Source organism: Syngnathoides biaculeatus, chromosome 12, assembly GCF_019802595.1.
Source record: "Syngnathoides biaculeatus isolate LvHL_M chromosome 12, ASM1980259v1, whole genome shotgun sequence".
Classification (NCBI taxonomy): Eukaryota; Metazoa; Chordata; class Actinopteri; order Syngnathiformes; family Syngnathidae; genus Syngnathoides; species Syngnathoides biaculeatus.
In genome coordinates, this window is record NC_084651.1 from 13464916 (window position 1) to 13481586 (window position 16671).

Here is a 16671-nt window from a genome sequence, read left to right on the forward strand (position 1 = left end):
ATGAAATTATGAACAAGACACACGTCAGCTCTAAACCATAATCCTTTTTTCCCGAGAATTGAACATGGACGGATCAAATGGGATTTATAGAGGGAGTGGAAAAAGGTTTTAACTTCTGCTTCAATTCATTCAAGCCTCAGAAATGTAGGTGCAATGTCTGATTCGGATTGACGATGTTGGAAATCATTGGGGGGGGGGGGATTGTTTTTTAAAAAAGTTCTGAGGACTTAGCAGACATTATAGTTCGAATTCAATGCTTATATGATTGCTGTTATCGATCCCTCGTCATGTCACGCCACTCAGGATGAGACCTGAGCACAGAATCACTGTTAATGCTGATCCCGTGCCGATAATCCTATTCCAATACAAACATGACTGACGACAACAATGTCAGTCCAACTTTAGTGGCCCGAGTTTATCAATGAAATGTGATTTCAAAGAAGAGCAACATCTGGTTGAAGGAATAACAACGGGTGAAGTAACTGGTTTTTATTCAAAGAACCGTGTACAGTTTTTAAGTTTGATGCATTCATTGTGCAACAGGCTGAGCAAATTGTATGGAAATAATTTATAATGGGCCAGTGCGCTACACAAACAGGAAGTGCATCAGTTGTAAGTGCATCATTTTTGACTCTCAACTTCCTGCGTGAAATCAACCAAGAGTCTGCCTATACATCAGAGTGAATTTGCACACTTTGAGCATGAAATGTAATAAATATGTCACCACACATCAACTTCTTATGTAGCTAATTACTTTCTATTGCTGGTGATGTCATAACAAAAATATAGTCAAGTCAGGCACAGAGTGAACCAGCTGAGTGAGGCGGTGGTGGTTAACCAAATAAGTCCATGAAGGCAAGGCACCACATTAATAGAAATACTTCAAATAATGAAAATGTAATGCTGACTCTGATTGCACTATTAATAAATGAAATAACTCCAGTCCCCTTTTTGCTGAGTAACATTAAAAAGGAGTACTAAGAGATTTGTTTGTTTCACGTCAATGTGTCTACTGTGCAGATATTTGACCATAAGCATCTTGCACTGTCCTGGTCCCTCTACAGAGGACATACAGTATTTAGAGATTACGCAACAGCACAGGCAGGACGCAAGAAGTGCGCTCTTGTTACATACACATCAAGGGCAATCTGAAATGCTTGCGTGCTTCAAATTTACACCACGCTTCTGTGCACCATCTGCATAGAAAAGCCTCCTTAGTCAATATTGTTTAAATTGAACACACATGAAACATTTTACTCAATTCACTTCATGGCGCAAGTAGCAAAAACAAAGGAAGCTACAGATCTCGTCTGAATCGACTTTTCTTCTCGCCCCCTAGAAACCGGCAAACTCTGAGTGACATAAGAGCGAGGTCGGAGTCGTCAATATAGACTCAGTTTGTCTTTGTTTTGTGTACCGTGGTCGCTTTTGAGTGACCGTTGGTGGACAGGACGGCGCGGCCGTTCTGGAGCTCCCTCGTGTGCTTCTTGTAGGTCTGGTGAAGGACAAAAGAGGAGTTAAAAAGCTCGAAGATGATTCACATTCCACAGGAGGACACGAGAGAAATTTCTCTTTTAAAAAGTCTTTTCTCAAACACAGCTTGGCTGGTCCACCAATCTCAAAACAGTGTTCCCTTGCTGCAACGCGTTTCACTTTACACGACATCACTATTACACCTTTTTTTTTTTTTTTTTTGGTGTACCCCGCATCGTGTTCTGCGTCCCGATTGGCTAAGGGGCTTGAGGACCAATGCGGACTTGCCTTAAGTACCGGGGCTGCGGTATTTTGGCACACCAACACGACGTGTTGTGCCCGCATTGTGCAGTGGCGGTGGCCCCGGTACTGAGGGTGGGTGATTGCGGCGACCCCCGAATCCCGGTGCCGGACGAGCGCAACCAAGCTCAGAACAGTTCGCTGACGTTCATTGACCATGATTGTCAAGCCATCAAGTTTTAGAGATATCATTCGGTAACATTGGGTTGAAATAAGGTGAAGACTTAAGTTTATGGTTTAGGTTTTAGGGTTACTGTTGGCATTCGAGGAGTCAGGGTTGGCGTTCAGTTTGTAATTATGGGTTTTAGGGTTAGTGTTGCAGAACGGGCTTGGAGTTATGGTCTTAGGTTACAGGTTTTAAATTACATTTAGCGGTCATCTTTTTGGATTAAATTTGGATTTCATGTTAGGGTCAGGGTTTAGTTTCAGTTTACTTTGAAGTTCCTGGTGAAGGTTTTGGATTAGAATTTCAGGTTAAGATTGTGAGGTCTTTTTTTTTTTACATTTTTTTTAGCAGGGTTTAGGCTTAGTGAAGAAACGGGTCCAAGCAGGTTGGAACAGCTGGCGGAAGGTGTCTGCTGTGTTATGTGACAGAAGAGGCTCTGCTCGGACGAAGGGCAAAGTTTATAAAACAGTGATGGCCATGATGTACAGATTAGAGATGGTGGCACTGAAGAAACGACAGGAAGGAAGAACTTGAGGTAGCAGAAATGAAGATGTTGAGGTTCTCGGTTGGAGTGAGCAGGCTGGATAGGATTACAAATGAGCTCCTTAGAGGGACAGCCAAAGTTGGATGTTTTGGAAACAAAGTTCGAGAGAGCAGACTTTGATGGTTTGGACATGTCCAGAGGTGAGAGAGTGAGTCATAGGAGCGAGAGGAAGACCAAAGAAAAGGTTGATTGATGTTGTGAGGGAGGACATGAAGACTGTGGGTGTTAGTAAGGAAGATGCACAAGATGGGCTTAGATGGTGTGGCGACCCCGCAAGAAAAGGAGGAGTAAGGTTTAAGGTTATGAGGTTGGGTTTATAATTATGGTTCAGAGGGGTTTGTGTTTTGGTTTAGATTAGGATTATATTTTCTGGTCTGGGTTTAAGTCTCTGGTTTTGGGTTCGTGTTTTGTTTACCGTTTCAGGTTAGGATTTAGGTTCAGGTTTTAGGATTGCTGGGTAGGGTACAGGTTAAGGGTTTCAGGTAAGGGTTTAAATCAAATGGTTCATTTCTTTTCATCCATCCATTTCCTTTGTTGCTTATCCTCACGAGGGTCATGAGGAAGTGCTGGAACCTATCCCAGCTGTCAATGGGCAGGAGGTGGGGTACACCCTGAACTGGTTGCCAGCTAATCGCATGACACATTGAGGCAAACAGCTGCACTCACAATCACACTTAGGGGCAAATTTAAGAATGTCCAATTAATGTTGCATGTTTTTGGGATGTGGGAGGAAACCGTAGCACCTGGAGAAAACCCGCGCAGGCACGGGGAGAACATGCAAACTACACACAAGCGGGTCCGGGATTGAACCCTGGACCTCAGAACTGTGAGGGCAGAGCTTTACCAGCTGATCCACCGTGCCGCCCTCGTTTCTTTTCATTCAATAATAATAATAATAATTTGAAATTGGAGGGTGGGGGGGGTAATCAAGCTACTAATTTCAGTGTATTATTGAGCAATGGTAAGATATCACATGAACTGACCTGAATGTAGAAATTGGAGAAGAAGACGATGAGGGTGAACATGTATGTTATTTGGAAGTACAGCCATCCTAAGGGCAAACCGCACGGCCAGATGATGGCACACAGTGTCTGCAACACTGTTAGTACAAACTGGATCTGTGGGGGAGGGGGGGGGGGGTGTCACATGGCACACGCGTGTGTGAGTATATATACACATACACTGCAGTTAGAAGGTGACGAGAGACAATATTGATCTAAAGCCCAAAATATCTTTAATGGATGCACCAATGTCTTTTTCCTTCATCTGTGCACTTCCGAGAATAAAAGGTGATAAACATCTACTCCACAATGGAGATTCAAGGGCAAAACGTGCTCCCAAGTATTGGGAGCCGGAACACGCACGGGATGACGCGACATTTAGAGAAAGTGAGGGTACCAGCTGCAGCTGCGTGATGTACTTCTTCCACCAGAGGTACGGCCGCACGGCGGGGATGGCTGACAGGCCGTAGTACGAGTACATCACCACGTGGACGAAACTGTTGAGGCAAGGTCCAAAGTACGCTGGAAGACACACGGGAAAGGTGGAGGGTGAGTACCATCCAGGGCAAAAATCATCGTAATTCACTTTTATTTTGTACTACACACAATATACAAGATAACTGGAGGTCTGTATTTGCACGGTATCTGTGTATTACTGAATGTTACCACCATTCAGCCCAAGGGGGAAAAAAAAAAAGTGCAAAGTTCATCTATGAAAGAGTGAAGTTGAGTCCCATCACTCACAGTGACCGGAAGGAAGCCAGTTCATGACAAACCACCAGATGTTGAACATGCTGATGTGGTGGTAGACGTGCAGGAAGGTGATCTGGTGGTTGTTCTTTCGCAGGATGAAGAAAAAAGTGTCCATGAACTCAATGAGCTTGGAGAAGTAGTACCACCACAGGGCATTCATGACCTGAGGAGACATACAAAGGTCAGCGTGTGTCCTTGCCGCCGATTGGCATTTAAGAGCTCCCGGTTTATAACAGAAGGAAAAGAAATGTCATAGCAAAGACAATGGACATTGGAATAAAATTTAGATTCAACTGACGGGAGCTTAACTATTTGAATTTGTAGGTATTTGACTGGGATGTTATTTAAAAAAAAACATTTTAAATGACTGTGTCCTCTATTGCTTCTCAAATGATGCAAATTTCCCCACTCTGGGACTAATAAAAGTTATTTCATTTCATACCCTTTTAACAGCAAAGACAATGGACGATGCAATAAAATTTAGATTCAACTGACGGGAGCGTAACTATTTGAATTTGTAGGTATTTGACTGGGATGTTATTTAAAAAAAAACGTTTTAAATGACTGTGTCCTCTATTGCTGCTGAAATGATGCAAATTTCTCCACTGTGGGACTAATAAAAGTTATTTCATTTCATACACTTTTAACAGCAAAGACAATGGACGATGCAATAAAATTTAGATTCAACTGACGGGAGCGTAACTATTTGAATTTGTAGGTATTTGACTGGGATGTTATTTAAAAAAAAACGTTTTAAATGACTGTGTCCTCTATTGCTGCTGAAATGATGCAAATTTCTCCACTGTGGGACTAATAAAAGTTATTTCATTTCATACACTTTTAACAGTATTTTCCATTGGATAAACAGTAATGATAAGTGTATTTATTTGTTCCGTGTCACCATGAAAATGTATTAAAAGCAGCCGTTAAGCTTTTTTTATGGGGGGTGTGGTTGGGAATCACAATTTAAAACAATTTCTAGGAATCTAACATGTCTATCAGGCCTGCTTTCATACAAATTCCCCAAGGATGTGCTTTTTATTGGTAGGCCTCTCTGATCAAGTTCATTTTTTTTTTCATACTTTCAGGCATGCTATTTATTTCAAAATCTGCTTGGTAAAATGAGTGTATGCAATGATATATTCATGAATTGTGATGTTCATATTGTACTGAGCGGCCAGATGCATCGTCATCATTACAACGTTCCGTCTTTGCCATCGGCGGTGAATCACCAAAAGCACAAAAGCCAAACAAAAAGCAACACACACGGTCAAGATCAAGCGACGGATCATTTTACTGATAATGTCATTAACGGTAGCGATGAAAGGAAGTCAGAACATTGAGAGGTGGCACCTCGCAAGTGCACTATGACTCACTTACTTTATTATCCATTTCCGGTGCATTTTGTGAGTCCTGGCAGTAGAAGTCGTAGCTGCTGTCCCGCAGAGGAGAAACAAGCTGAGGACGGAGATGAACGATGAAGGCGTCATTTCATTATGCTAATATACAAATAAAAGATAGGAGAAACACAAGCATGCATGAACACGGACAATAACATGGGATCTGTTCAGTGTCGTATTGTGGTTACCCATCTTTTTCTATGGTGACAATTAATGCACAAACTATTACAAAATGATTCATTTTTTTTAACTGTTTTTCTGGCAGTATCTCATATTTGAAAGTTTATAAAGTATGAAATAGTATGCACAAAAAAATTGATACAATAAATGCCAAGGCTTTGAGAGAAAATCCTGGTTCCTGCCACATTTTCCAGAGAGCGCTGAATACATGAAACAAAATGAGACAAAGACACAATAGAGTGCACCACTGATAACACAAACTTGGAAAGAAAAAAAAAAAAAACAATTACGGAGGCATTGGAATATTTTCAAATACTGTACAAAAAAGGGGCTTCCAAATCCTTTCTTATACTCGTTTGATTGAGACTTCCTGTGGGCAAATGGAATCAACTCGGTTGAAAGTAGATGAAGTGTAATTTAATGCCTCATCAATAATGATCAACTGCCTTTTGCGGAAGAAGCAAAAGCTCGGGTTGTGTTGAATACATGAATGAACGCCAGTATTCATATATTTATAAGGGCCGGATGCAGTGCAGCTTGATTGCCTGTTACAACGACATTTTATAAATAATGACAGTGAATCACTTCTGATAGTAATCAAAGCGTGTACCGTGTACTTTGATTCCAATCAGATGATATGAAGCACAGGGTTGGATGAACCTTATGCAACTTATGCAGTGCTGAAGGGGGTCAGGAAGTCAGCCGGCAGAGGAGGAGACACACTTGAGTCAGACGTGTGAACAAGCCGGCTTACATCAAATCATTTAACCTTATCATGAACATTCTGTCAGTGATGTTCATTTGGGCTACCATCCCATAATAGCTCATATGCAACCGTTCCCATATGAACAGGTAGTCTTTGGTCCAAGCTATTTATTTGATTAACAAGCACACGTTTTTATTGAATTTTTTGCTGTTCTGTTCATCTGTTGTAATGCCGTTACTGCCAGCCTATAAGCTGCGACTTTCTTCACACGCTTTCAACCCTGCAGTTCATGCAGCTAATTTGTGCATTTTTTCTAACAGCCGCAAGGGGGCACTCGAGCGAAACGGAATATATGTGCCAAGGAAGTGACTTTTACCAGTCTGGCCCTGTTAGCGTGTTACTGCCGTGTGGTTTTTTTTTTTTTAACCGGCCCTGTTAGCGCGGCGCTAGCGTTAGTGTTAAACACTGTGTCTTTCTTTGTAACTATCTCATGTGGGCACTTGCGGCTTTTACACAGCTGTGGTGTGTGTATGTACCAAATGGTATTTCCTTTACAAATGTACTGGGTGAGGTTTATAACCAGGTGCGATCTGTAGACCGGGAATTACGGTACATCCATGCAGTAGAACTGCAAGTTAACAAACATCTTTATGAGCTATTACTTAAAAGATCTCCCCTTCCCCTCCCCTTCACCTTCACCTTCCCCTTCCCCTTCCCCTTCCATCGGTTAGCCGAGGTCAGGTCATGGAAGCAGTAGCTTTAGCAGTGACGCCCAGACTTCCCTCTCCCCAGCTACTTCATCCAGCTCTTCCGGGAGTGATCCCGAGGCGTTCCCAGGCCATCCGAGAGATGTAGTCTTTCCACTGTTTCCTGTGTTGTCCCTGGGGTCTCTCTCCGGTGGGATTTGACAGGAACACCTTACTTGGGAGGCGTCTGGGAGGCATTTGTATCAGATGCCCAAGCCACCTCATCTGGCTCTTCTCAATGGGGAGGAATAGCCGCTCTACTTTGAGCCCCTGGATGACCGAATTTCTCACCAAACCTGGAAGGGAGACACCGGACACCCCGAGGAGGAAACTAATTTTGGCTGCTTGTATCTGGGATCTTGTTCTTTTGGTCACGACCCACAGCCCGTTATCGTAGGTGTGGGTAGGAACGTAGATCAACCAGTAAATTGAGAGCTTCGCCCTTCGGCTTAACTTCTTAACCACAACTGACCGATACAAAGGCCGCATCAGTGCAGACGCCGCACCAATCCACCTGACACTCTCCCATTCCATTCTTTTCTCACTGGTGAACAAGATACTTGAACTCCTCCACTTGGGGCAGGATCTCATCCCTGACCTGGAGACGGCACGCCACCCTTTTCCGACTGAGGATCATGGTCTCAGATTTGGAGGTGCTGATTCTTATTCCAGCCACTTCACACTCATGTGTGAACTGCTCCAGTGAAAGTTGGAGATCACGGCTTGGTGAAACCAACAGAACCCCATCAGCTAAAAGCAAGTATCCAATACTGAGGCTACCAAATCGGAGACCCTCTATGCCTCGGCTGCGCTGGAAAATTCTGTTCGTAAATGTTAGGAACAGAATTGGTGACAAAGGGCAGCCTTGGCGGACTCCAACCCTCACCGGAAAGGAGTGTGACTTACTGACAACCTTGAGAGCTACCACTCTTACTTAGGCTTCTACGATAGATTCTTTTTTCAAATCCATTATTCCCCTGATTATTGCATTACCTGCAACATTAAACATGTCACGCATGTGATGTGCAGTTATTACCGTTGTCCACTTGGGAAACCATTTTCACATTGCACATTAAAATACGAGTGACTTGAGTGTGTGTGGCTTAAAGGGTCTGGGCCCTGCTGAGTGACACGGAGGACAGTGAATATGAGTGTACAGTTGGCTGTCGTGAGCTCAAGGTTATTACCTGGCTGTTATCTGGCTAACCATCAGCCATTCGATGCGTTAAATGCCTGTGTGCCTGTTATTGGTGTAGCAGCTCATTTATTAATGAGCTTATTCCTTTTTTATTGTTACCATTTCTTCCGTAAAGTGATTGGAAGTACACTGTCGGCTGTTCCTATCCTTGACCACTTGTGCGGGTGTTACAATACGTTCATGGCGATCATCTCGACGTGCCTTTGCGGTGGGTCCGTTGTGCTCTGCAGCAGACATGTTGGACTTTATCTTCTTTTTTAACTGTGAAATGATCCCAGACTTTGGACATTCTCTGTTGTTGACGTACTGTTTCCTCCTGGCTCCCTGACATGGTGCCAACTTGGCTAGCGGTACGGAGTCGTGCTTACGTTTGCAGGATCATTAGTCCGTGTGAAAAAAAAAATCTCTAAAGCTCCAAGTGAGAGATTTTGCTGTTTTTGTATGTAAATTACTCGGGTTACTCTTAATTATTTCAGCCCGACTGTACGTGCTACAAATGTTCAATTTTAAACTCGTTCACTGCCAGCTTTCCCACTTAAAAATGGATGATCTGACTTCGAAAGCTGTCAGTGGCAGTGAATGTGTGTTAAGTCTACTTTTTGCATACTCTATTGGTCAAAATGACAATGACAAAGTAAAAAGCAAGAGAGTCTGCTGAATTCTGTTCTTGCTCAGAAAACACATGACCTTAATTCGTGGTTACAAATAACGACTGAGTGGGGAAGGATGGCTCACAAGAAACCCAGGAAGTGATACCCGTGGGTGTGTCTTGTTTAATTTCTACGAGATTACGACCTAAATATCTTTTCTCTCACAGTCTGTGGTGATTAGGCTCCATGCTTTGGAGGCTGGGGTCTGAGCATGACTTCCCGGAGTTGGTTGCCTGACAACATGCCCCCTGCCATCAGATAGTCTGATTGATTTTAGCATGGATTAGAATAAAAAAATCAATAGTTAACTGACACAATAGGGTTTGAGCGAGTATGTAACATAATTCCCTCATCCTCTGCAATGGTTTGCCGCGCCCCCATTGCCGCGATCGCGTACCTGGTAGAACATGGAGAGCGAGAGGAGTGTCAGGCCCACGTTGTACAACACGAGGAGGCCTTTGCACGAGTACGCCTGCCTGTGTCTCATGTACTTGGGCCCGGTCCACACCAACACAATGTACACCAAGGTGAGGGCAAAGGTCGTTGAGTAGCTGTCGAGCAGCAGCCAACCCCGCACCCGCTGATCTGAAATAGTGAGGTCATAGATAAGGTTAGATCAGATCATCAATGACATTAACAACTACGTGACAACATAATGAAGCTCCCTATCGGCCGAGCTGAAAATCTGTATTCATTACAAAAGTTGCATTTTAATCAAGACAAAACTGAAAGATGGCAACAATGTATTAACATACCTCTGGGACCCAACCATGACTCCAAGAAGGTGTTGAATTTGTGATCCAAGGCCTCCATGTGTCACCTGAAAGTCCGAAAGCGTCGACAAAAGCGAAAAATTGTAATGTTAAAGCCAAATGGTAACCGAGTCTGTACTGTGTTACGGTCTAAACGTAGGGGATTACAAATATCTGAGCAATGCTGTGATACACCGTGGCGTATTAACCAGCAATTCATCGCCACTCCCTTGCATTTAGAAATCACTGAGCAAAGCGTTATATATTTTTTTTAATGATGTTTCAAAGACATGAAAGATTCCTAACATCAGATTTAGCGGATTCTACGAAGAATCTCCATTTCTAGTCTGGTCCGTAAACGGAGTTAAAATATTTACCTAAACATAAAATACGTTTATAGAATAATGTGCTGTGCAAAGCGAAACAGAAAAACCATAACGCTTTAAAAAAGCTACTTAGCATAAATAAAGATGTGGACAAATATTACAATTTGCCGTGAAGCCGCAACGCAAACAGGTGCCAAAAGCCGAAGTTCTCCAATGGCACCACTAGGAAAAGGAGCAATTGAAAGAAAATTGTGTAAACGTAACATGTATTCATAAAAGTCTTTATTAGACGCCGATACAAAGGTCTCAAGTCTCTCTCTCTCTATCTTGTGCTTTCTAGCTTTGCTGGATATGCCAACTCAAGTTGAGGAAGTGAACTGTCGTATTTGTGTTCAGTCAACCAGATCGCTGAAAATGAAACACAGATGCCAGCACCTTTCTAAAACTATTTTGACAAATGTCTGCCATTTTACGGCAAGGAAACGACACTTTTGTGCCCTGTTACAGTACCACAACCAGCTGACATTCTTGCCGTTGAGGTGATTATCGCACTTTCTTAGTATCTGCCACAAATGTTTGCCCAATGGTTTAAAACAAAATTCCAGCGCCACATTGTCTCCAGATACACGTCCCAATCGACACAGCACCACTATTTATTATTACTTTATATTTATATATATATATATATATTTTTTTTTATACACAGAGAGTTTATGGTCTGTTTGGCTCGGGACAGATTTGTGCGGGTCAGAGGTCATATTCAGATTAAAGGCATAGAAGGGTTAAACAGATTACAACTACCTTGGATTGAAGCGGCACAAAACCTGAGTTGAGGGTTATTAAATCCGACGAAAAAAGGAAAATTTAATCCACGTGCGGCATCTGCACGCAGACATATGACATTGAAATATCTCTCGGCGATCAATCGGAGCGCAGCGGTGACTTTATCTGCTTTTAGATTGATGTATTCATCGTCATGTATGATAAATAGTTAATTATCTATCATCACAGGCCATTATATAAAATATCATTGCATCGAAATTGATTGGGATTCTGGTACACAATACAGCTAATTATGATCAAGTCTTGTGCACAGTCATCAGACCCCATTTAATGTGATTATAATGACATCCACATTTGTGCATTTTAAGAGCATTAGAATTATTTCAGTGCAATGTACTGTGTGCTAAAATTCATCTTTCCGGCCTATCCTAGCTGACTTGGGAGTGAGATGCTGGGCACCAATTGTAGGGTACAAATAGTCAATCAATTTACACCCACGGTCACATATCTGGATAATTGAGAGGGCTCTCTTTTTGTAGACATAGCCTTAATTTCGTGCAAATGTAGTGTTTGCCAATTTGCGTGGGCATCTCAGCGCAGCGAAGGGGACTCCTTCCTTCGACGCGCACGCCCGGCGGAGTGACAATTTGGTGGCAGAAAGTCGGCCACGATCGGAACTGCCGGGACGCACCGGTCTACTAAGTTACTGACACCGGTCTAACGCGCCCCTTGTGCGGAGCTGTGCCACAGACGGTTCCAGATGTACATGGGGCACAAAAATAGGGCTCTTTGTTATGTGGATGTGATAATATCAAAGCACGCCAAGTCAAATATCCATGTTAATTGGGAAGGCTGGCACCAAATGAGTTTTTAACAAGATGTGTATTTTGCATGAGGTATGAATTAAAAAAATTTGCATCATAGCAATTTTGGAGTCGCAGAACATCAAAGTTCAAATTAAAAATACGGACACTTGCGTATTCTAAAATAATTGATGCACGTGAATTTAATTAATGTCCACTATATCTCATGGAACACTATGCTGAGCTGTTAAATAATTGTAGTAAAGTTAAAAGTCACTGCTGAAGCCTGTAATGCCATATTTAGCGTTGTGATTATCATTTGCATCACTGCCAAATTCAGTTGCAACTATCACCCAAAAACGCAGCTTGTCCCAACACTCTTGTCCACTTATCACTATAAAATGTTGAGACGTCCATTTAATTAAAGCAAGCTTTGAAGTCATGTGGCGTTCATTGACTAAATTTCAAAGGGGGACTTTGTTGCAAAAGCCGACATGACAGCACTTGAGCTGACCCTAAACGCGACCTTCGCTCCACGGAAGGCACACTCAGCTCTCAAGCATCTCACACGGGTCGCGTGAAGTTTACACAAGCATCAGCCGAAGTGACAAAAGTGACGAAGGTTAACACTCACCATAAAGTCAAAGCTCCCGCAGACCAACACAAGAAAGTGGACGCGACACGGACTGTGCACTCACTCGCTGTCTCTCTCTCGCTCGCTCGCTCTCTTTTTTTTTTTTTTTTTTCAATGTTTTTGATGAAGAAATATGTTCAGAAAGACCACAGCATTCAAGTGTGGTTCGCGAGCCGGTGCGGAGCAGAGTGGAGCCACTTGCCGGTATCTCTCGCTCAGTGACTCCCGACAGTGGAAGGGAGACCAAAGAGACCAGACAGACGCTCGCGCACGTACAGGAAGTCACGTGGCTCCGCGCATCAACGGACATCAAGGTAGCCGGCTCGACACATGTTGCAAAGTTGCTGTGGACTACAAAAATGGCGGCATTATTAACAGCATACGTCATTAGTTTCCACAGGCGTTTCATGACTGTGAACGCTAAATACGCCATTTTTTGAATACGAATGGAAGAAAGGATGGCTTGTTCCTTTTAAAATGTTCAGAACTACATTTAAAGGTTTTACACAACCTATACCCAACTAACATCTATATTTCACGTTTTCTTGAAATGTTCTTTTTGCAAAACTCATTCTGAAACTTTCTGACATATTTTATTTATCCTTTTAGTGATAAATTTTGGAAAGAAATAGAAAAATATTTTTTGTAGAATAATCCATCGTAGATCCAATTGTTTATTTCAGAAGAAAAATATAAGAAATATATACGTATAACATTTTACGAGTTGAAAGATAAAAAAAATGGACAAAATTATTAACTTATATAGTTTGCTAGGTAAATACACCCATTCACAAATCCAAATTTCTAAATCAACTCCAGTATTAAAATTATTCTGAATTGGATTGATTGGTCGTACATTATACTGTTCTATGTTCAGTAAAAAATAAATAAATATATAAATACACACTGCGACCTCTAACGCATCATTAAAAGTGAGATAAAATATTATTTAATGGTATGGAACCAAAAATAATCAGCAAAGCATTTATTCATTGGGCAAACATGCAAAATATAATCATGGGCTTTTTAATAGGAGCAGTACGAGGTGTGAGCAGCTGTGAGGTTCGGGGTTCGAATCCGGGCTTCCTGTGTAGAGTTTCCATGTTAACATGCAAAGGGACAGTTCTCCTTTGTGGTTTCACATGTTTTCTCCACACGTTTGGCTTCTGCTGCCTTTTGATCTTGATGCAAAATCATCTCTGTATTTTACATTTGTTTCTCCCCAGCCTGCATCTCTTCGACAAAGGGCGACTCAATAATGGGGAGCAACTATATTTCTTTTCACATTTTTTTTAATATGTCTTTGGGGCACGTTGCCGCCCTCTCAGCAAAGTTCCACTGTGTGGCTGCACTTAATACACATGCCAGAAACGGTAATGACGAAACCAACGATTGTTATCACTGGAAAATAATTACATGGACTTCATGATGGCTCGTAAAAATAGTTGGATCTCTGGATGAGTGCCTTGTTATGCTTGTTGTGCTATGTTGTTCTTTGTTCCTTGTTTTTTGTTCTGAATGTTGTAACAGGGCAGCACCGACTGCCGGAGAAAAAAAATCTATGTGTTTTTACACACTTGGCCATTAAAGCTGATTCTGATTCTGATTGTCACTCATCAAGTGAGAAATATAACAGGAAGTCTTTTCTTTAAATATCTTTTGTTTTGTTCTTTTCTGAAAATGAGCCTGTGAGAATGTCCTTCTCAATTTTGCCAAGTTGTGAAGTCATAATTGGGATCAGGCATTTTCAACAGCCGGTCTATGCTGCCTGCATCACATCTCATCGGAGTCAGTGTGTAAGCAGAGCTGCATTCCATTTTGTTTTCTATATAGTTAATCTTAACTAACAGCTTAAAAGCTTCTGATAAGCAAATCGTATTTGATTGCCTGGCGAAGACGCCGAGGGCACACTCATGGACAACGGGTTGAGACTTGGATGCCTCCACAAGTCAAAATGATTGTTTGAGTGACGGATAGCACATCTAAAGCTAGCACCTATTGGAGCAAAATAAACATGAGCAAGGTACAAGGACACATTGACCCTAACATGGGCAAAGGTTAAGTACTGCGCAAGAAAAGAGGATGAGTTTGTCAGGTTTTGTCTATGCTTTGTTTATGTCTATGCTGTTTTGTCTACTGCTTCCATCTAGTGGATAATAAGGGCTCAGCATTACACGAAGGGTCACTAATAATAAGGTGCTTTCATTTTATTTTAATTTTTTCCCCACCTGTAGTAAAAGAAACATGTGACAGGACGTCTGTAAATATGTTACATCTTCCATGGAACGATTAGACGTAAAATCAATGAGGGGCTGCCAGAGAGGCCTTTTGGTTTGGTTTGACGTGCTTACTCAGTGTGGACCGGATTATTTCGATTGATTTAGTTAATACAACAATAACAGTTTTTTCTTTCTGTTATTGTGAGTTTTGAATGGGTTCACACAAAATTCAAATAATTGTGCTTTTTCTTCCACATGTTGGCCAACCCACCATTCAGGGCCTTAAACAGATGTGCCATCCATCCATCCATCCATCCATTTTCTTAGCCGCTTATCCTCATGAGGGTCATGGGAGTGCTGGACCCTATCCCAGCTGTCAACGGCAGGAGGTGGGGTACACCCTGAACTGGTTGCCAGCCAATCGCGGGGTACATCGAGACAAACAGCCGCACTCACAATCACATCTAGGGGCAATTTAGAGTGTCCGATTAATGTTGCATGTTTTTGGAATGTGGGAGGAAACCGGAGTGCCCAGAGAAAACCCACACAGGCATGGGGAGAACATGCAAACTCCACACAGGCGGGGCCGGGATTAAACCCGGGACCTAAGAACTGTAAGCCCAACGCTTTCCATCTGAACCACCGTGGCATCCTACCATTTATCGTCTATGTCAAATTATGGATTCAACTTGTTTGTTCAGTGGGAGGACAATGATCAGGATGAATTTTGGAGAACTCCTCTTTACAAAACTGTTGCAGTTCAGTCGGATTCCTGGCTTGTCTCGTCTCGTCTGGTCTGATCTGCTCTCTTGAGCTCATGCCGCAGCACCTCAATTGGTTTCAGGATCGGAGTTTGACTGGACCATTTCAGAACACATTTCTCATGTTAACTGGCATCTGTGTTTTGGATCATTGTACTGTTGCAATACCCATCGTCTTTTCAACTGATGAACAGATGGTCTCAAGGTCTTCTGCACAATATCTTGGTCAACTGAATTGATTTCTCCATTGATAACAGCAAGCTGTCCAGGCCCCAAGGAAGCAAGCACACGCATGTCATGATACCCTTCACCATGTTTCACAGTTGGGAAAAGATTTTGAAGTTGGTGTGCTGGTGTGTTCCGCCTCCCACTTAGTTTCATCTGTCCACAGAATATTTTGTATTCAAAAATCCAAATGTCCAGCAATATTATTTTTAGAAAGCCAAAACATGCTACTTGTTCTCCCATTCTTGTTTGTTTCACGGATGGGAAATTTGACAACAGTGACCTTGGCAAGTGCCTGTAATTTCTTTTAAGTGTTCACTTGACACCGGAGTTCTTTTTTGTCTTATTGACCATTCAACGCCAGTGATTCCCAAACATTAGTATCCCGTGAGCTCTCTTCAGGTGTGCCGTGGGAAGTTATCCAATTTTGTGTAATTGCTAAAAAAAACATTTATTCTAAGAAATAATGTATCTTTATTCATCTATTTATGCCAGTGAGGCACAATGACAGACACAACAACAACAAAAAAATCCTCTTCTATTAGATGGAAGGAAGTACATAGAGTAATTCATCGATGAATTTTTGCTGACATTTACTTTTGTTGGTGTGCCGTGGGATTTTTCAATTGTAAAATATGTGCCTTGGCTCTATAAAGGTTGGAAATCAGTGTTCTACGCAATGTTCTTGCAGTCATCTTTACAATATGGTCATTCTTTGGAAACAAAGGAAAGCAAAGCAAATTTATTTGTATAGCGCATTTCATACACAAGGTAACTCAATGTGCTTCACATGATTAAAGGAATTTGAAAACAAAGAGATAAACCATTTAAAATGGGATAAAAACAATAAAAATAGACAAAATCTTAAAAAAGACAAAACCGCATACAGTGCAAGTAATATGATTAAAAAGTGGATATATTCTAAAAAGGATGAGAAAAAAAAAAGAGTTTTCAACCTGGATTTAAATATGTTCACACTTGGAGCTGACCTCACTTCTGTTGGCAACTTATTTCCATTTCTGTGCAGTGTAATAGCTAAATGCTGCTTCAC

General features: G+C 41.9%; 1 protein-coding gene across 1 annotated transcript; it reads right to left on the bottom strand.

Annotated features, from left to right (window-relative positions):
* Window positions 1–474: 474 nt before the first annotated feature.
* Window positions 475–12693, bottom strand: elovl5 (ELOVL fatty acid elongase 5). Its single transcript, XM_061836336.1, has 8 exons — window positions 12416–12693; window positions 9873–9937; window positions 9515–9702; window positions 5618–5695; window positions 4229–4400; window positions 3882–4006; window positions 3467–3601; window positions 475–1495 (listed from the first exon to the last, which is right to left on the bottom strand). The coding sequence occupies exons 2-8, from the start codon at window positions 9928–9930 to the stop codon at window positions 1394–1396; spliced, it is 858 nt and encodes a 285-aa protein (XP_061692320.1). The 5' UTR covers window positions 9931–9937; window positions 12416–12693; the 3' UTR covers window positions 475–1393.
* Between the last annotated feature and the right edge of the window lie 3978 nt (window positions 12694–16671).

Excerpts from the sequence above, each read along its gene's own strand:
- elovl5 (XM_061836336.1), bottom strand. The coding sequence starts at position 9,930 with ATGGAGGCCTTGGATCACAAATTCAACACCTTCTTGGAGTCATGGTTG. Across the intron at positions 4,007-4,228 it reads CTGGCTTCCTTCCGGTCACT|CGTACTTTGGACCTTGCCTC; the intron begins GTGAGTGATGGG and ends TGTGTCTTCCAG. Across the intron at positions 1,496-3,466 it reads TCTCCAATTTCTACATTCAG|ACCTACAAGAAGCACACGAG; the intron begins GTCAGTTCATGT and ends GTCCTTCACCAG.